Below are 21,287 nucleotides of genomic sequence, written 5' to 3'. Positions count from 1 at the left end.
GATATTTGGCAAATATAAATTACATTTTTACATAATTCATTATGCTTTTATTCAAGATGGCATATCCTTCTCTCTCCATATTTTTAGTCTAAATCCTATCTTATCAAGACATAAACTAAAGTCTTTCATGTTTTGTATTAACCTGGCCTTGAATACAGATACACTTACTCTGCCTTTCCCTATACGAAAGCAGATTAACATTCTATTTGGGCAAGAGACTTGATTAGGTTGTTTTTTTTTAATATTTATTTATTTGAGACAGAGAGAGAGAGAGAGAGAGACAGAGAGAGAGAGAGAGAGAGAGAGAACGAGTGGGGGAGGGGCAGAGAGAGAGAGGGAGACACAGAATCAGAAGCAGGCTCCATGCTCTGAGCTGTCAGCTCAGAGTCTGACATGGGGCTCAAACTCACAAACCTTGAAGTCATGACCTGAGCCGAAGTGGGTCGTTCAACCGACTGAACCATCCAGGCGCCCCTAGGTTTTTTCATTTTTAAAAGAATACTTTGATCTCATCGTTTTCTGGGTTAATTGGTAAAGCAGACAGATCTGCCTTTAATGGGTAATAAAAATTACCTGCCTTCCATCTCTTTAGGTCACCTTCAAGCTACCTGTTGTCCAACCTTCCTCAAAAGCCAATTTTAAATATTTCTTAACGGCTAACTAAATTGAGTCCATAAAGTCTTCAAATACTTTAAATTTCATCCATAGATTAAGTCAGAAACTACATACTTCGACGCATTGTTCTGAAACTCTGCAAACTAGCCTTTAATTTGTCCTTTGACATTACACCTAATGTGCAGGTTTTGTCCCTGAATCACCCACAGACCAGTAACACCCATACTGCACGTGAATGAGAAATTTCTAAGAAAAAAAAAAAAGAAGAAAAAAATTTGAGGAGTGCCTGGGTGGCTCAGGTGGTCAAGTATCCAACTTTGGCTCAAGTCATGATCTCACAGTTCGAAAGATCAAGCCCCACATTGGGCTCCATACTGACAGAGTGGAGGCTGCTTGGGATTCTCTCTCTCCCTCTCCCTGCTGCTCCCTGACCCATGCTTTCTCTCTCTCAAAAATAAATAACTTAGGGGCGCGTGGGTGGCGCAGTCGGTTAAGCGTCCGACTTCAACCAGGTCACGATCTCACCGTCCGTGAGTTCGAGCCCCGCGTCGGGCTCTGTGCTGACAACTCAGAGCCTGGAGCCTGTTTCTGATTCTGTGTCTCCCTCTGCCCCTCCCCCGTTCATGCTCTGTCTCTCTCTGTCCCAAAAATAAATAAACGTTGAAAAAAAAAAATTTAAAAAAAAAATTAAATAAATAAATAAATAAATAACTTAAAAAAAAAAAAAAAAAACTTAAAAAAATCCGAGTGGTTACTGGTTAAAGCAGCTTGCATTACCCTAAATAACACATACCCTACCTTGCATTAAAGGAAATAAGCAGCAGCCTTTCCTCTCTTTAAGGACGTTGTCTGTATTATGAGGATTCCAAAGGAATCTAGGGAAAATTATTTCTCAAATCAAAGCTTTGCTTCACTAGCAAATGGAATGTTTTTATTTTATAGACACTGTAGTTTTTCTATCAATTATCTTTCCTTGTTTTGACCTCTAAGAAACTCAAAGCTGAGTTCAAGGCTAAGCAATGGTGGAAGACATTATCAAAGTTTATTAACTCTCTTCAGGTTACTATTTTATTCCTTCCTATACCCACTTTTGCTTCTTCTTTTAATCTTCTGGAAGAATAATTTTTTTTAAGATTTTAAGTAATTTCTACACCCAACTTGGGGCTCAAACCCACAACCTCAAGAGCGAGAGTCACATGCTCCACCAAATGAGCCAACCAAGCACCCCTCATCTTCAGAATTTTTCTAAAAAAATTTTTTACATTTATTTTTGAGACACAGAGAGAGACAAAACATAAGTGGGGGAGGGGCAGAGAGAGAAGGAGACACAGAATCCAAAGCAGGCTCCAGGCTCTGAGCTGTCAGCACAGACAGCGACGTGGGGCTTGAACTCATGAACCACGAGATCATGACCTGAGCAGAAGTCAGACACTCAACCAACTGAGCCACCCAGGAGCCCCCCAGAATTTTTAATATGTGTACACTATGTACCAAATTTTTTTAAAAGGAAGAGAGTGATTCATTTAACAGCTATAAACTAGTGGTAAAGCTCCTGCCCTCAACAAGCATACAGATTTTTTTAAGTATCATGGTAGAGTAAGGTGCCATGGTAGAGTAACAACGTATAGTGGAACCACACAAAGAAAAAAGTAAACATTTCCTCAAAATTGGAGATGGAGGGGAAGGTTTGCATACTTGGGACTTAATGTCTGGATATATTCTGAAGAGCTAGCCAAATGAATCATCTTCTATGATTCTGCAAGGCCACAAGGGCTCAGGTGAAGTCCATAGCTGCATATCACAAGTGTAAGGGAGTCTTCCAAATCTATTCCTTCCTTTTTTTTTTTTTTTCCAACTTTCTTCTTTCCTCTTGACTGCTCCCTTTTTCCACAAAGTGAACTTTTCCCAAATAACAGTTTAGAATACATAATACTTTCTAGCACTACAAACACTTATTAGTTCAAGTTTTAATGAAAAACTTTTACTTAGTGCATTATTTTGCCTCCTCCCCAACAAGGAAAATAAAGGCTGTAGTAAATAACGTGGGCACTGTGGAGGTTTTTTTAAATAAAAATACAAGCTTCAGAATCAAAGAGACCTAGATTTAACCCTAGTTTCACTGCTTATTAACTGTGTAATCTTGGACTTAATTCAGTAATTTAATGCAGGTCTTCATGTAGGTAATGGAGGCAAGGTTATGGGATTAGGTTACATAATCTAATGATGCTTTAAAAAATAAATTCTGCGGGGCACCTGGGTAGCTCAGTCAAGTAAGTGTCTGACTTCGGCTCAGGTCATGATCTCGCAGTCCCCAAGTTTGAGCCCCACATTGGGTTGTGTGCTGACAGCTCAGAGCCTGGAGACCGGTTCAGATTCTGTATCTTCCTCCCTCTCTGCCCCTCTCCCCCCAAAATAAACAAACATTAAAAATTTAAAAAAATAAATAAATTCTGCAAAAAAAGTTAGCCTTCCATTCTTTTTCCTTAACTAGTTCTTCCCTCTCCCTCTGATCAAATTTCACCTTTGTCTCTTCCAGCAGAAAAAAGTGGGAAGGAGGAAAGAATCAGTCAAAAGAAAGATTTTGTTTGGTTTTCAAATTAAGATACTGAAGGAATGGAATAAATATATCTATTCCCTATAACAACTTAATTTGAGGCAAAGTGGTATAACAGAAAAAATATGGGTTCTGGGTTTGAATCCTAATTCAAGACTGTACTGTTCTACTTAAGTGAGTCACCATCTCTAAAAGTGAGTTATCACTTCTGTAATAATACTTCCCCTAAGTAACAGTTACTGACACTTTTCACAAGGGAGAATTTATTTCTAAAGAGGGAGTGAATTAGTACAATGTTATTGAAAACAAATCTGAAAATACCTATCAAGAGCTTTAAAAATATTCCTGACCTTTGATACAGAAAATTCACTTTCAAGTTTCTAAACAAAAGACAAAGACATAAAACACGATGTATTCAAAGATGCTTATCATGGAATTACTTAAAATTGAAAGTAACGTAAATGTTGACAAAAAGAAGGGATTTGGTTATGTAAACAGTGGTACGAAACAAACTATTTCAAACTTTGATTATGAAGACTTGCATTAAAATAGAAAAATGCTGACAATATTAACTGAAAAAATAGAATGCAAACATGCGTCACAACAATAAAAAAAAAAAAAAATCGGGGTAGGGTTATCTCGGTGGCTCAGTCGGTTAAGCATCCAACTTCTGCCCGGGTCATGATCTCTAGGTTTGAGTTTGAGCACTGCCTCGGGATCTGTGCTGACAGCTCAGAGCCTGGAGCCTGCTTGGGATTCTGTGTCTCCCCCTCTCTCTGCCCCTCCCACGCTCGTGCTCTCTCTCAATAAATAAATGTTAAAAAAAATTTTTATTTTTTTTTAATTTTTTTTTCAACGTTTATTTATTTTTGGGACAGAGAGAGACAGAGCATGAACAGGGGAGGGGCAGAGAGAGGGAGACATAGAATCGGAAACAGGCTCCAGGCTCTGAGCCATCAGCCCAGAGCCTGACGCGGGGCTCGAACTCACGGACCGCGAGATCGTGACCTGGCTGAAGTCGGACGCTTAACCGACTGCGCCACCCAGGCGCCCCCCAAATTTTTTTTTTTTTAATCGGATAAGGATACAAAAAAAATAACTCCAAGTGCTACCAGTATTTATAAATGTTATAGTAAAGGTTTCCTTTCCTCCCCCCGTTCCATATTTTCTTTAATGTGCCGATATTTTTAATAAAAATAATGAACATAAAGAGTTCCCTTTTTGTGGAATGGTTTTGGAAACATTCATCAAAAAAAGGATGAGCATTCATTCGGTTTTCAAATACATGGGAATCTGCTACTTCCAGGCACGGAATGAAAGCACTGTTTATAATTTTGGCATTTGCCATGTGCCAGGCACAGTTCTAGACACTGGGAATACAGCCGTGAACAAACCAAAGTCCTTGCTCTTAAGTCGCTCTTATTCTACAGATATTGATTTCAATTATTTCAGCAACTACACAGAGTTGTGTGTCTAGAACAGTACTAAATCACCAGCCTCACCAAATTAAAACAATGCTTCAACACAAAGTTCTCTTTCCTTGGAAGCTAAGTAGCTTTGTAGCTTAAAAAGAACTTCATGTGGTTAAAGCAGCACAGGGCTATATCCTTTCTTTAAAGCTCAGGCACCACCACCGCCACATATCTAGAAGACTTGACAGTTTAAAGTAGCTTTTCCTACACAATCAGTAATTTTTAAAGCAAACTAACACAGTCGAGATACATATACAAATATATATAGTCACACATATACACATCTCACACACACACACATATATATACACTATATATACATACACTATATATATAGTACACACACACACACCCTTCTTTGATGTTTCACAGCTACCCACAGACACCTTTCGAGTTAGTTCTAAAACTCTCAAGGGCTACGGTTCAGAAAACCAGAAGGGCAGCTCCACCTGCGAAGCTAACTCGGACAAGTGCTTCCACCAGGGAAAGAAGGACCTTGCCAGGGCGGGCCCACAAACCTCCTTGACAGGACGACCGGGGAAATTATTGGATCATTTAATGAACCTGAGGTAAACCGACTCCAGGAATTTCAGAACTCCCAACCATCGCAAGTCAAAACAGAGCCATCGGGTTACAACTCTGTTCTCTATTTTAAAACAAAAAGTTCCTCACGAAAGAGACACAGTGACTTTTCCCTCCTGGAAGATGGGTTTAGAGTACTAAGGGCTTAGAGTACTAAGGTCGCCACGGGCCAATTAAACGCGAGGTTAAGAAATCCCGGGCAGCGAGGGCCACCCCGACCCCAACCCCGTGAAAGGGCAGGGGGAGGCCCACGGAGTTGCTGGCTCTACACTCCCAGGCCGAGGCTGGGACCAGCCCAAGGCTTCTAGCCGCCCGGCCACGGGCATGGCGGGCACCCGGCAGAGAGAAGCCAAGGCCGCAGAACTAGGGCCAGGTGACAGGTTTATTGCCCTTGGTGAGCAAGTTGAGGGTCTCGTCACCTTCCCAACCCAAACTCTACCCGCGCATCCCTCCTCGGACCCTTGGCGTACCTGACACACAGAGGCGCGGAACCTTGCGTAGTCCGAGCGCTCCTCGACCTGCAGCACCCGGTCCCCGAGCTCGGACTCCTTTTCCCGCCGGTCAAACAAGTACACCGTCCTGCAGCCGTCGCCTCCGCCGTCCTCTCCAGTTCCCACCGAGGGCCCGCCGCCGCCCGCCGCTGCCATATTGGGGAAAGGAGAAAAAACGGCAGCGCCGGCCTCTACCGCGGCCGACTCGGGGCCGAGGTGCAGGCTCCGCTCGGCGCCTTTAGCTCCAGCCCCCGGGGCGGCGCGAGGCCTCTAGCCCGGCGCGCTGCAGCTCCTCCCTCAGTGGCGGAGGCGGCGGCCGAGCAGCGCCGGGCGCGAGGATCACCCGGGAACCGATTCAAACGAGCTCCTGCTCCTGCACACGTCACTTCCGCGGCCCGTCGATCCCGGGGAGAAGGGGGCGCGCAGCGCGCTCTCCGTATGGCCGGGACCCGCACCCGCCGCCTTCCACGCGAGCTTCGCAGTGCAACCCACGACCAGGGCCGCCGCCCGGACTGTGGCGCAGGAGGAAGAAGGGCCTTTCGCGGCGCACAGGGGGCGGGGCGAATCCGGCAGGCCGCGCGGGCGGGGCGGGGCTTCAGCGTCTGCCTCCCTGGACCCGCCCCTTTCGCCCTCCAGAAGTTGGGAGGGAAGCGCGGTTCCTTGTGGGCGCCTGCGCTCTGGGGGGCGACCCATTTCCCAAGAAGGAGAGCTAGTTCGGAGACCTGCGGCAGGGGTCTTCCGAGTGGTTGTTTTCTCCTGGCCGAGAATGTCCTGGTACATTCCCGCCTCAGCGTGACCCCAACCGACTCTCCCTGGCCTCGAGCTCCCGGGGCTGCGGCGGTGGTGCCCGGGCCAGGGCTGCGTCCTCTGCGCCCTGGTCGCCTGAATGCGGAGGCTGGAAGAGGTCGGGCTGGCGGGCCTCGGGCGTCGCTGGGTGGGATTTCCTACGTAGCGAGCACGTGTGTCCCCACGCGGAGAAAACAGACGCCCAGGCACCTACGCCACCTTTTCCACCCCATTTGCTAGTGGTTCTTTGTGGGCTCCAGTGTGGGCCACTGAGACAAAGCTGGTCCCTGAGAATGTCCGAACCGAGATTCTGTGACGTCACTGTGGCCTTCCCTCAGGCGGCCTCTGAGGGTCCTGAAATGTCTGCGATTCTAAACCTTCCCACTGAACTGGCCAGACCTTCACCGCGGCGGCCTTGTTGCCAAAAATTGTGAATGAGAACACCTATGCCAAAGGGTTAAGTTACGTAATTTTAGCAAAATGCTTACCATATAGTCTGCTTTCATAAATGTCTTTATTGCCTTTCATTAAACATGCTTACCGCCCGTAGTGCCCTAACTCAACAACAAATAAAAATGTCATTGTTGGGAGGACTCAGTCATTTATTCTCCAATTCTTTTTTTTTTTTAAATTTATTTATTTTTGAGAGAGAGAAGGAGACACAGAATCTGAAGCAGGCTCCAGTCTCTGAGCTGTCAGCACAGAGCCTGCAGGCTCCAACCCACAAACGGTGAGATCATGACCCAAGACCAAGTTGGACTTAGAGCCACCCAGGCGCCCCTACTCTCCAATTCTTAAAAATATTTAGTGAATATTTTGTACTTGAGAGTGACATTTAAATTCCCAAATCCCAAAGTAGCAGACTGGGATTTTTCAATTCTCCAAAAATTTCGGGTAATTATTTAGTATATTTTCCATTTTACTAGGTTTGGAAAGATCTTCATGGTTAATTATATAGATGGATTATTATCATTAGTGTATGTTATAAGCTTAGATTTGCTTGTTCCAGAATCTTGGGGGAGGGGAGTGGCTAGACTTAAGATATTAAAGGTAGAACCTAGTACGAACAAGAGTGTGAAGGCATGTATGTTTGGGGAACATAATTAGGACTGGAAGTGGAGAGAATAGAGCAGTAGATAGTGGGAGATATAGTTGGCAAGAGGCAAGTTGTGGCCAAATGCCATTAATGTTCTTGAAGGGAGAAGTAGGAGAAGGCAGACCAAAGTAACCTCTAACTCCTATGGGATTTCTTTGATGTCATGTTTTACTTCACAAACTCATGTGAACTATTTCCTTCTATAATGTAATAGTCTTTGATATAAATATCTCGAGAAAAATACAAAATTGAATAAAATTCTTAGCTAATGGGTAAAACAAATTGCGTTACTCTTTCATCAAATTGAGATTAGGGCCGGTTCATCATCAGGGGAGTCCCATTTCTCTGTACAGTATAGATATGTGGATACGAGCAGAAACTCTTTTCATGTCTGTAGAAGAGATTTGAAGATAATTGCCAAGAGGAGAAATACAAAACTGCCAGAGAAGTGTACTATAATATTATGGGCAACTATTGATGGAAGTATTGATAGTATCTTCTTCAGAGGTCAAGTGTGAATCAGTCTCATGTGCCAGTATGGTAACCTGAATAGCCTCAGAACCATTTCCATAACTTGTTCTCCAGAGAAACTCTCCAAATAGCTTTTTCAACAAAAAAAGATGAGTTTGCTCTTTATTCAATTTGAAAAAAGTTTGTAATGACCCAGTATCACAACTAGTTCTCAACTGACTCAATTTTTATTTTCATTAGCCATCTTACCATATAGACTGTAAATAAGTGTTCCTTTACCATTTATCTATTGCTGTACAACAATCTACCCCAAAAACTAAGTAGCTTCTTGCACAGCTCTCCAGGGCCCACCCTCCGGGACATGGCCCCCATAATCTGAAATGCCAGAGACCCAGACTGGAACTGCTGGAAGGCAGTGAATAGTATAACTCTTCAAGCCCACAACTAAAAATGGCCTCCAGTAACACTACATTGCAAAAAATGGGAAAGAGGGACGCCTGGGTAGCTCAGTCGGTTAAGCCTCCAACTCTTGGTTTTTGGCTCAGGTCATGATCTCACCTTCCTGAGTTTCAGCCCTGCATTAGGCTCTGTGCTGACTGGGCAGAGTCCATTTGAAATTCTCTCTGCCTCTACTCCGCTAGCCCTGTCTTTGTCTCTTTCAAAATAAAAAACTTTTGGGGCGCCTGGGTGGCGCAGTCGGTTAAGCGTCCGACTTCAGCCAGGTCACTATCTCACGGTCTGTGAGTTCGAGCCCCGTGTCGGGCTCTGGGCTGATGGCTCAGAGCCTGGAGCCTGTTTCCGATTCTGTGTCTCCCTCTCTCTCTGCCCCTCCCCCATTCATGCTCTGTCTCTCTCTGTCCCAAAAATAAATAAACGTTGAAAAAAAAAATTCAAAATAAAAAACTTTTTAAAAATGGAAAAGAAACAAATGGAAGAAGTAAAAGAGGGGCACCTGGCTGGCTCAGTTGGTTAAGCATTCAACTCTTGTATTTGGCTCTAGTCATGATCCCAGGATCGAGGAATGTGGGAGGGAGCCCTGCGTCAGGCTCCGCACTGAGAATGGGGCCTGCTTAAGTTCTCTCTCTCTCTCTCTCTCTCTCTCTCTCTGCCCTTCTGCCCCCCTTCTGCTCTCTCTCTCTCTCTAAAATAAAAAATAAAAATAAAATAAAATTTAAAAAGGAAGAAGTAAAACAGTTGAAGAGCCTAAAGATTTGGTGGTGGAAAAAGTACGGTACCGATGTGTAGAGAATGGGAGGGTGGAGTAGTTCTTTAAGTGGAAGAGATTTACAGATTCTGACAATACTTGAAAACCTGAAGAAAATTTAGATCATCCATAGTTAATCAAACTTTTTTTAATTCTCAAAAAGCCATTAAAGAAAAAGGACAAAGAAAATCTTTATCTGACAGTGAATCTGATGATAGCAAATCAAAGAAAAAAAGAGATGTTGCTGACTAACCAAGATGTTTTGCCAATGGTCTTGGTCCTAAACAAATACTTAGTGTCATAGACAACAACAAAGAATTAATCTTTCTCATGAAATGGAAAGATGCAGATGAGACAGACATAGTGTTGGCAAAAGAGGCAAACATGAAGTGCCCTTAAATTGTAATTGCTCTTTAAAAAAGGAGACAAACTCTGCATTCTTGTCCAGAAGATGCTCAATAATTGTTCATGTATATATATATATATATATATATATATATATATATGTCTTTTTTATGAGTATTTTTTTTTTGAGAGAGAGAGAGAGCAGGGTGGGGCAGAGAGAGAGGGAGAGAGATTCCCAAGTAGGCTCTGCACCATTAGCATGGAGCCAAACATGGTGCTTGAATCCACGAGCCATGAGATCATGGCATGAGCCGAAACCAAGAGTTGATTGTTTAACCAACTGAGCCATTTTCATTGTAAAGAAAATCAAATTTAATCTGTTCATTTTGAGTAGTATTGAGAGAATTATTGGGTTGTTTTTGGTTTTTGCATCAATAGCACTGGTTACTTTGGACAAATAAAAATGAAGCTATAGTTGCTTCATCTATCAGAAAAGAACACATGATACTATTGTATATTATTCTATCTGCATTACAGAACAGTTTTTCTAAATGTTAAAAAAATGCCCATAGTCCTCACTGAATCAGAACTTATGTTTAACCTATAATGGCTAAGGACCATTCTGGGTATTTTGTTTAAGTGTTTTTGTGTGTATACATAAATACAAGTGTAAATGGTTGTTAATGGGGTTTTGTTTTTGTTTTTGTTTTTGGGGTGTTGTTGTTTTTTGTTTTTTGTTTTTTTTTTTTTTTTTTGCATTCACCAAAACAAAAATAGCATTTTACAACCATGAGTAAGTTCATGTTGTTTCTGGGATGCCATCATTCTGAGCAACCCAAGAAATAGATTACTTCAGGCTAAGTTGAAAGTTTTCTGAAGCCAGAAACTCTCAACCAAATAGATGATTCTATAATTAATTAAACAATTTAAAGTAGACATCACAATTCCTACTTTATCTATAATTATATAAATGTAACAGTTTATTTGCAAAACTCCCTGAAAGGAAAACATTTTATCACTACCAATAACCTAACCACTCAGGGGAGAAAACTAAACAAATAATGGTGTTTTTTAATAAGCCAAACAAGGCTTAGTTAAATGGGCATTCAAAGTTCTTCTTAGAGAACCATTCCTTTACAAAAGGTTGAAATCCTTGTGTTATATTGATTGAAAGATCGTAATTCATGGAAAGTGTTCATGAAACCAATCAGATGATGAGAAATGTTGCTGTTTTGGACCTACTGCATAAATGAGCAAACAAACTTTTGTAGTTTAAACTATTGATTTGCATATTTTTCCTCTACCCGACCTAGTCCTTACACGTAGGTTCAGTCTTTTCAGTATTTGTGTTACTGGTCCAGCAGAAGTCAGGAAACACAGTAACTCTATAGTAATCAGAATGTCATTCAACTGTGTATTGCTTACTTTATTGTAAATATTGGTAAACAGTGGTCAGTAAACAGTTTTACATTTAAAAATCTTAGTAGGGGCACCTGGGTGGCTCAGTCAGTTAAGTGTCCACCTCTTGGTTCTGGCTCAGGTCATGGTCTCACGGTTTTGTGGGTTCAAACCCTGCATTAGGCTCTGTGCGGGCAGCGTAGAGCCTGCTTGGGATTCTCTCTCTCTTCCTCTCTCTCTGCCCCTACCTTACTTGCCCTGTCTCTGTCTCTGTCTCTCTCAAAATAAATAAGCATTAAAAAAATAAAAAATAATTTAAAAAAATTTAAAAAACTTAGTGGTTTCAACCAGGAGCCATGTATTTACTCATGATTCTGAAATTTGGACTCAACTTCACTGGGCAGTTCTGCTGGTCTCACTTGAGATCACATCTACAACAGAAGTCACCTAGCAGCCTGACTGGGGCTAAAGTCCACGATGGTCTCATTCACTTGGCTGGCAGCTGAGACTATTGGGAACTGAAGCTCAGTTTACCTCTACTAGGCATCTCTAATGAGCTTGGTTTTCTTACTTGGCTGTCACAGAATTTCAAAAGGAAAAACTCTAATGTGCAAATGCCTGTGAAAGCTCTGCTTGCATTGCATTTGCTGATGTCATTTGTCAAAGCTAGTCATATAGCCCAACTCCTGAGTGGTCCTATCCCACAATACAAGGAAGCTTACAGAAATCCCTGCTGATTCTGGGTTAGTGCTGTTGTCTGTGTACTGTGATGAGACCAGTTTGATAAAATATTATAGGTCTAAGACAGTTGGCAGAAAGAAGGGGGAGAAATTACAGTCTTGTTAGGATTTGCTGATGAAGTTAAATTCTCCTCAAATAAAATACCTAGAATATAAAGAGCAAGGAAAGGGAGTTTTTGAATACTCCTATCTTCCCAACAAAATTTTCTTGTAAGTTTATTTGAGAGGGAGGGTATGAACCGTGTGAGAGTGGGAGGGGAAGAGAGAGGGAGGGGCAGAGAGAGAGAGAATCCCAAGCAGAGGGGGAGGGGCAGAGAGCGAGTCCCACCCTGACCTCATGGAGCCCCATGTGAGGCTCAAACTCATCAACTGTGTGACCATGACCTGAGCTAAAATCAAGAGCCAGAGGCTTAACCAACTGAGCCACCCAGGCAGGCCTCAAAAAACAAAACTTAAAAAAAAAAATTTTAACGTTTATTATTGAGAGACAAAGACATAGCATGAGCATGGGAGGGGCAGAGAGAGAGGGAGACACAGAATCTGAAGCAGGCTCCAGGCTCTGAGCTGCCAGCACAGAGCCCGATTCAGGGCTCGAACTCACAAACTGTGAGATCATGACCTGTGCCGAAGTTGGACGCTTAACCTACTGAGCCACCCAGGTGCCCCCCAAATGTTTTTTAAGTACACTTCTTAAGGTAAAGAAAGGTAAGGACAATTTCGGTGACTCAGACTGAGTTCAGACTTTGACAGCTAAAATTGTTTATGACTCTGAGCCCCAATCTACCAGGTTGGTAGAAACATCTGGAGGTTCCTTTGTTTCTAGTTTTAACAAATTCTAAGTTCTGGGGTGCCTGGGTGGCTCTGTCGGTTAAACATCCGACTTTGGCTCAGGTCATGATCTCACAGTTCTTGAGTTCGAGTCCGGTGTCGGGCTCTGTGCTGCCGGCTCAGATCCTGGAGCCTGCTTCAGATTCTGTGTCTCCTTCTCTCTCTGGCCCTCCCTCACTTGTGCTCTGTCTCTCTCTGTCTCTCAAAAATAAAAAAGGTAAAACAACAACAACAACAGCAAAAGTTCCAAGTTCTGAGTAGTGGGGAGAGAAGCTCATCGTTGTCAACATGGCCTCTTTAGATCTGATGGCTTCCTGTTGCTTTTGTGCTACCTCGAACATGGGAACCACTTGCAAGGCTTTGATCTCATCTGCTTAGGTGTGCTATATAGCTAGCTAGGAGAGTTGGGAGTACCCGCTCTTCTTACCAGCCCAGAGGGAATCTTTCTTTAATTTTAATTTTTAAAAATGTTTACTTATGGGGGCACCTGGGTGGCTCAGGTCATGATCTCACAGTTTGTGGGTTCAAGCCCCATGTTGGACTCTGCGCTGACAGCTCAGAGCCTGGAGCCTGCTTCAGATTCTGTTTCCCTCTTTATCTCTTTGCCTCTCCCCTGCTTGTGCTCTCTTTCTCAAAAATAATAAATAAGTAAATAAATAAACAAACTCTTTTCAAATGTTTATTTATTTTGAGAGAGAGAGAGGGAGAGAGAGAGAGAATTCCAAGTAGGCTCTGCATTGTCAGCACAGAGCCCAACACAGGGCTCAATCCCACGAACCGTGAAATCATAACCTGAACCAAAATCAAGACTCAGATGCTTTACCCACTGAGCCACCCAGGTGCCCTTTAATTTTAATTTTAATCCATCCCTCTTCATCTTTCTTCAAGGTACTCTATCTATCCCTAGAAGTCCTTCACTCATTTTCATCCCCTCTCCAAAGCCCTTTGAATTCCTCTAAGAGCTTAGGTCTTTAGAAAAAAAGTTCCCAGGGGGGAAGTATCTTTTCTACTCTGCACCTTGTTTCAGTTATCTATTGCTGTATAACCAATTACCTTAAAACCTAGTGGCTTAAAATAATAATCTTTTCCTTTGTTTCTTTTTTTAAGTTTATTTATTTATTTTGAGAGAGAGAGTGTGTGAGCAAGTGGGGGCGGGGCAGAGAGAGAGGGAGAGAGAGAATCCCAAGCGGGCTCCACACTGCTAACGCAGAGCTCAAACTCATGAACTATGTATGAGATTGTGACCTGAGCCAAAACTGAGAGTCAGACGCTTAACCGACTGAGCCACCCAGATGCCCCCAAACAACAATATTTTTCATTTTCTCATGATTCGGCAATTTTGGCAAGGCTTGGTGGAACCAGATTTCTCTGCCCCTGATGGTATCTGCCCAAAAGAACTTGGGCAAAAAAAAAAAAAAAAAAAAAAAGAACTCTGCCCAAAGAACTTGGGCAGTTCTTTGAGGAGTCACATCTAAGATGCCTTACTCATATAGCTGGCAAGTTGGCGCTGGTTGTTTGCTGGGAGCTCTGCTGGGCGTGTTGGCCAGGACCCTCAGATCTCTTTCTCAACTCTTCCTCATGGCTAAATTAGGATTTTCATAGAGGTGGTCTCAGTGTAGTCAGACTAGTGGCTGACTCCCCCTAGAGCACAAAAGTGGAAGCTTGCACAATTGAAGGTTTAGGACTGGAACAGCATTACTTTTGCCATACTCCATTGGTTAAAGCAAGTCATAGGGCCAACCTAGATTAAAGGGAAGGGATGATACCACAGGCAAGAATATGGGAGAAATGGGTCTTTGAGGGCCACCAAAGTAATTGTGACAAAGTTCTCCTGGGGCAAGAAATCACACAGTCTGCTATTTTCTTGAATTACAGTAGGCAGTTGGTGGGGTTGGTTATGGGAAAATCGAAGAAGGAAAAACGTGTTAAAATAAGCTAAGATCTCAGAATATATCTGCAGCCATATAAGCCTTTCCCAACTTTCTCCTGATATATTAGCTTTAATTTCCATGTCACTTAAAGAACCAACTTTGAATAAAACACCTTAAACATTTTAAATTAACGGTTTGATTGTGTTTTCACCTTTTGATAATAAAACATTGATTAGTATTTCCTTCAAAACAAATCTATATAGTTGCCAGGACCATAGGGCCAGCAGCACCCTGGCCTGGGCCTCTGAGCCTTGTAGCCCTGGTCACACCCCATCCAGCCTATTGCCTGGGGGGCTCTGCTGGTGGGAGGAGGACACCATGGCTAGAGAGGTCTTAAAACTGGACAAATCTATCCAACAGAAAAAGATATGTCACTGAAGAAGCAAAGAAGGTCCCCAGATATTGGACTGCCAGCACTGCAGCATTTTAAAGACCCAGGATTCTTGTTTGAAGCAGAATAACCCTTCTCAGACTCTGCCCAGTATAAATTAGCGGCTGAAGAAAAAACAAAAAACAGGGGCACCTGAGTGGCTCAGTTGGTTAAGCCTCCGACTTCGGCTCAGGTAATGATCTCACGGTTCGTGAGTTCGAGCCCCGCATCCGGCTCTGTGCTGACAGCTCAGAACCTGGAGCTTGCTTCGGATTTTGTGTCTCCCCCTCTTTCTTGCAAACCCCCCCCCCCCACTCCTGGTCTGTCTCTCTCTTTCTCTCTCTCTCTGTCTCTCAAAAATAAATAAACATTAAAAGAAAAAAACAGCCGTGAAGAAGAAAGGTACAAGAACACACGCAGACTTGGGGGTGCTCCAATGAATAGGACACAGATTTGGAAGGATCCACTCATTCACTCAGTCATTCCTCAAGTATTCATCTCTGCTCCTTCATCATGTTTAGGGAGAAAACACATGTTTTGTATGTCCTCATTACAGCAATGGGTTTTACATAAACTATCTTATTTAAGTATCACATCCACCCCAGAAAGGCCGTTTTACAATTTAGCAACCCGGAACTCAAAGAGGTTAGTCAATATGTTCAAAACTTATACCCAGACTGGCCCCAAAGCTCTGCTACTTGTTCTTCCAAATATTCTTTAACTAAAGGAGATGGGGTACCTTTGCCACCAATAGGAAATTCCCCATGTCTGTCATCAATACCAGTCAGCTTTTGTTCCTGTAACAAACATTCCAAAAATATCAATGATCTTTTTTGAGAAAAACACTTTCTGTACTGATGTACAATTAGCATAGAGTGTTATATTAGTTTCAGGTGTGTAATATAATAATTCAACCATTCTATACATTTCTCAGTGCTCCACACGATGAGTGTACTCTTAATCTCCTTCACGTATTTCTCCCATCTCCCCCCCCCACCCACTGCAACAGTCTCTTCTCTGTATTTGAGTCTAGATTTTTGTCTCTTTTTCCTTTGTTCATTTGTTTTCTTTCTTCTATTCCACATATAACAGTATATATAACCTAAGTTTCTGTTAAAGACATGTGTAGCCACCACTCAACTTAAGAAAAATAGTATTCCTGATATTTTGAAGGCCCCTCCCAAAATAACATCTCTTTATGACTAAGGTACTTTCTGTTTTGAAATGTGTAGGTATTCACACTCAGATATCACCTCACGCCAGTCAGAGTGGGCAAAATGAACAAATCAGGAGACTATAGATGCTGGAGAGGATGTGGAGAAACAGGAACCCTCTTGCACTGTTGGTGGGAATGCAAACTGTGCAGCCACTCTGGAAAACAGTGTGGAGGTTCCTGAGAAAATTAAAAATAGACCTACCCTATGACCCAGCAATAGCACTGCTAGGAATTTACCCAAGGGATACAGGAGTACTGATGCATAGGGGCACTTGTACCCCAATGTTTATAGCCGCACTCTCAACAATAGCCAAATTATGGAAAGAGCCTAAATGTCCATCAACCGATGAATGGATAAAGAAATTGTGGTTTATATACACAATGGAGTACTACGTGGCAATGAGAAAGAATGAAATATGGCCCTTTGTAGCAACGTGGATGGAACTGGAGAGTGTGATGCTAAGTGAAATAAGCCATACAGAGAAAGACAGATACCATATGGTTTCACTCTTAGGTGGATCCTGAGAAACTTAACAGAAACCCATGGGGGAGGGGAAGGAAAAAAAAAAAAAAGGTTAGAGTGGGAGAGAGCCAAAGCGTAAGAGACTCTTAAAAACTGAGAACAGGGGCGCCTGGGTGGCGCAGTCGGTTAAGCGTCCGACTTCAGCCAGGTCACGAGCTCGCGGTCCGGGAGTTCGAGCCCCGCGTCAGGCTCTGGGCTGGTGGCTCGGAGCCTGGAGCCTGTTTCCGATTCTGTGTCTCCCTCTCTCTCTGCCCCTCCCCCGTTCATGCTCTGTCTCTCTCTGTCCCAAAAATAAATAAACGTTGAAAAAAAAAATTTAAAAACTGAGAACAAACTACGGGTTGATGGGGGGGGAGGGAGGGGAGGGTGGGTGATGGGTTTGAGGAAGGCACCTTTTGGGATGAGCACTGGGTGTTGTATGGAAACCAATTTGACAATAAATTTCATATATTGAAAAAAAAAAGAAATGTGTAGGTATTTTTTCCTTTTGTTTACGATAGGTTATTTGGTTTCCAAAAGTTTTTGAATTTTATATAGTGTAAAGGAAAAACAACACTCGCTGTGTGTCTCCTCTACTTTCAATATTCCACTACAACACTACCTCAGTTCTGGCCCTAGATGTGTGTTTCCCACATAGCAAGCAGTTCTGCAACACCAGTAGGGCCCCTACAGTTTAATTAGATCCCGCTGGTGAAGGGTTCCGTCCTACAGGGCTGCCTCCTTTCTGCTCTTCAGATGCTCAATCACAAGTCCATGTTGTCACCTGTGCTTTGGACACAATGGCTATTAATTGGAGGTTTCCACTACCCCATCCTGGGGTTCAATTAATTGGTTAGAGCAGCTCGCAGAACTCAGGAAAACATTTACTTACCAGATTACAGGTTTATCATAAAAGGATAACTCAAGAAGAGTTAGAGGGAAGAGATGTCTAGGGCAAGGTATGGGGGAAGGGACATGGAGCTTCCATGTTCTCTCTCTCTCTCTCTCTCTCTCTCTCTCTCTCTCTCTCTGTCTCTCTCTCTCTCTCTGTCTCTCTCTCGGCTCTCCACTGTCCCAGAACCTCTGTGCCTTCATCAATGCAGAAACTCTCCAAACCATCCTTCTGGGTTTTTGTGGAGGCTTCATTACATAGGCATGATTGATTAAATCATCAGCCATTGGTGACTGATTCAACCTCCAGTTCCTCTCCCTTCCTAGGAGATGGGTGGTAGGTGGGTGGGACTGAAAATTCCTCCAATCCTGGTTGTTTCCACTGGCAAACAACCTCCATCCTCAGGGCTTTCTAAGAATCCCCTCATTAACATAAACTCAGAAATAGTTGTAAGGGGATTGTTATGAATCTCTCTTACCACTTAAGAAATTCTAAGGGTTTTAGGGCTATGTGTCAGGAACAGCAAGATCAGATATACATTTCATATTATAAATCACAGTTATCACATATACTTTTTTTTTTTTAATTTTTTTTCAACGTTTTTTTATTTATTTTTGGGACAGAGAGAGACAGAGCATGAATGGGGGAGGGGCAGAGAGAGAGGGAGACACAGAATCGGAAACAGGCTCCAGGCTCTGAGCCATCAGCCCAGAGCCTGACGCGGGGCTCGAACTCACAGACCGCGAGATCGTGACCTGGCTGAAGTCGGACGCTTAACCGACTGCGCCACCCAGGCGCCCCTATCACATATACTTTTATATATTCTTCTGCAACTACTTTTTTTTTTGCTCGAATATTTGTGACATTCATTCATGCTGATGCATATAGCTGTAGTTCATTCTATACAATATTTCTTGATATAATATAATACATTTTTTCCATTCTATCAATGGACATATTATTATCATTATTATTATTATTTATAATTATGTTGGAGACCCATTTAATGTGGTCGTTCAAGGCCTGGGCAGAGTGGAGTACCCAAGAATTGGTCAGGCAGGCAAGGTGGGTGGGTGGCAGGCCCACACCTGACCCCCAAAGGGGATGCCAGGAGGGGGCTGATCCAGGCACAACAAGGGGAGGCCCAGATGACCTGTAGGTCAGCCCTTGAGAAGCTATCTAAACCAGGTGATGAATGCCTAGGCCAGAGCCCAGCCCAGGGAGGTAGGGTTGGGGTTGGTTAGGGGCTCCCAGAGCCTGGGGGCTGGCATCACTAGGACCCTCCCCCATCTGCTGCTGGAACCCAAGGCAGAACTCAACTATCAAGTGGGACTCAAGCAGCTCCTGGAAGCAGGGGTGGAGGTGTTCATTTTTCCTCTATATGGTCCAGACAGGAATTGATCTAGTCCAACATGGCAGCATATCCTGCTTCCCTGAAGCTGTTGTCCCCATCTGCTGTGTTTACCTCCAAGGGATGCCCAGGTCCCCACTGGGGCCAACTTTGTGGGGCCACACAACAATGGAGGAGCACAGTGACCATTATGCCACCAGCCACTCCTGGGAGGAAGATGGGCTCAATAGATGTTTTAATTATTTCTAGGATTTGGGTTTCTTGTTTGTTTCTGCTTTTTAAAAATCAGGCTTCTATGAATATTTGTGTGTTATGTTCTGACTTTCTTACGCAATGGATATACCGCATAGAATATATATCAAGTGTCATAGAGTATGTGTACTTATAAATTTACCAGATAAGGCCAAAATTTTAAGCAAGACTGTAGAAGAGTTACTGCCCACTCCCTTCCCTTGTCAACACTTAGGAGTGTTTTTTACTTGAAATTTTTTTTTGTCCTGGGGCACCTGGGTGGCTCAGTCGGTTGAGCGTCCGACTTCAGCCAGGTCACGATCTTGCGGTCCGTGAGTTCGAGCCCCGCGTCAGGCTCTGGGCTGATGGCTCAGAGCCTGGAGCCTGTTTCTGATTCTGTGTCTCCCTCTTTCTCTGCCCCTCCCCCGCTCATGCTCTGTCTCTCTCTCTCTCTCTCTCTGTCAAAAATAAATAAACATTAAAAAAATTAAAAAAAAATTTTTTTGTCCATCTGGTGAATGAGAAATACTATCTCATTGTAATTTGCATTTCCCTCCTTATAAATGAGATTGAGCATCTTTCCATATGTGTATTCCCTCATTGTGTTTTCCCTTCTGTGAAATGCCTCTCACATTGTGTGCCCATTTTCTATAGGTTTATCTGACATTTACAATTGATTTTTAGGAGTTCTGTCTATATAGTGGCTACTAAACCATGGCTGGTTGTATATCTTGTTAACATCTTTCCCCAGTTTGTGGCTTGTATTGTTCCTTCTTTGGGAGATCTCTTAATGAACAGTAATACTTGATCTTAATATAATGTAATTTATCAATTATTTCCATTACGGTTAGTGTTTTGTGGTCTCCTTTTAACAATCCTCTACTTCCAGGAGTGCCTGGATGGCTCAGTCGGTTAGGCATGCAACTCTTGGTTTTGGCTTGGGTCATGATTTAACGGTTCATGGGTTTGAACCCTGTGTCAGGCTCCACCTGACAGTACAGAACCATTTGGGATTTTCTCTCTCTCCCTCTCTCTGTTCCTCCCCCTTCTCTCTCTCCCTCAAAATAAATAAATAAACTTAAAAAAAAATAGGGGTGCCTGGGTAGCTCAGTTGGTTAAGTGTCCAGCTTCGACTCAGGTCATGATCTTGCAGTCTGTGAGTTTGAGCCCCATGTCAGGCTCTGTGCTGACAGCTCAGAGCCGGGAGGCTGCTTCGGAATTTGTGTCTGCCTCTCTCTCTCAAAAATAAATAAACATTAAAAAAAAATAAAAATTCCTCTACTTCCAATGTTTTCTCAAATTTTATTCTTAAAGTTAAAATTTTTTTCCATTTAAAAATTGTTTTCTTTAATTTCAATGGAGTTTATTTGTATCATACTTGACAAAGGAACTGATCTCATTTTTTTTATTTTTATTTTTTTAAATTTTTTTTCAACGTTTTTATTTATTATTGGGACAGAGAGAGACAGAGCATGAACAGGGGAGGGGCAGAGAGAGAGGGAGACACAGAATCGGAAACAGGCTCCAGGCTCTGAGCCATCAGCCCAGAGCCTGACGCGGGGCTTGAACTCACGGAGCGCGAGATCGTGACCTGGCTGAAGTCGGACACTTAACCGACTGCGCCACCCAGGCGCCCCTGATCTCATTTTTTTAACAAATAATTAACTATTGAGCATCATTTATTGAATAGTCAGCCTATTTTTCTCTGCTATATCTTGTGTAATTGAATGCATTCTTCTGTTCCTAGGTTTTCTAGAGTGTTGTTTTGGTTAATCTTTTTTTTTTTTTTCCTCTCTGGTAATATTGCACTACTTTAATAATCTAGTTTTATTTATTTATTTATTTTTATTTCCAATAGAGAAAACCACCTCACGTTATTCTTCAGGGGTGTCAGGTCATGTAGTTGATTTTTAAGTGTCACTGAAGGAGTGATGATCTCTTCCTCTTTTTGCCTAGTGTTTTCTCACATAAGAGATACTTGAGGTTGTGGTTAACTGCCATTTCTACAGTAGCAAAACCCATAGTTTAATAAGGAACTGAGTGCAGTATAAACTTTTAAAACTGACTGGTATTACTTAAGACTAAAGACTTAATTGTGCTTGGAAAGCTGTTGTTTGCCTCCACATCAAGCTCACTATGAGATTCCCCCAAACCCTTTTGCATAGTGTTCTTAACTACCCTGTGCATTCTGATTCCATTACTGGACTAACAG

General features: G+C 42.8%; 1 protein-coding gene and 1 pseudogene across 1 annotated transcript in view; one reads left to right on the top strand and one right to left on the bottom strand.

Annotated features, from left to right (window-relative positions):
• The window catches only part of SMCHD1 (structural maintenance of chromosomes flexible hinge domain containing 1), a 156,058-nt gene extending 150,066 nt beyond the window's left edge, over positions 1-5,992 (bottom strand). Inside the window, exon 1 of the mRNA XM_040479284.1 lies at positions 5,694-5,992. Within this exon, the coding sequence (XP_040335218.1) occupies positions 5,694-5,870 (177 nt within the window). The 5' untranslated portion in view covers positions 5,871-5,992. The remainder of the gene's footprint in view (positions 1-5,693) is intronic.
• Positions 5,993-8,517: 2,525 nt separating this feature from the next.
• LOC121032669 (chromobox protein homolog 3-like) lies at positions 8,518-9,733 on the top strand (annotated as a pseudogene).
• Positions 9,734-21,287: the final 11,554 nt, after the last annotated feature.

This window comes from Herpailurus yagouaroundi, unplaced genomic scaffold (assembly GCF_014898765.1).
Source record: "Herpailurus yagouaroundi ecotype Mexico unplaced genomic scaffold, PumYag 142, whole genome shotgun sequence".
Lineage (NCBI taxonomy): Eukaryota > Metazoa > Chordata > Mammalia > Carnivora > Felidae > Herpailurus > Herpailurus yagouaroundi.
The sequence above is the reverse complement of the archived record's forward strand: the minus strand, read 5'-3'. Positions and strand labels throughout refer to the sequence as shown.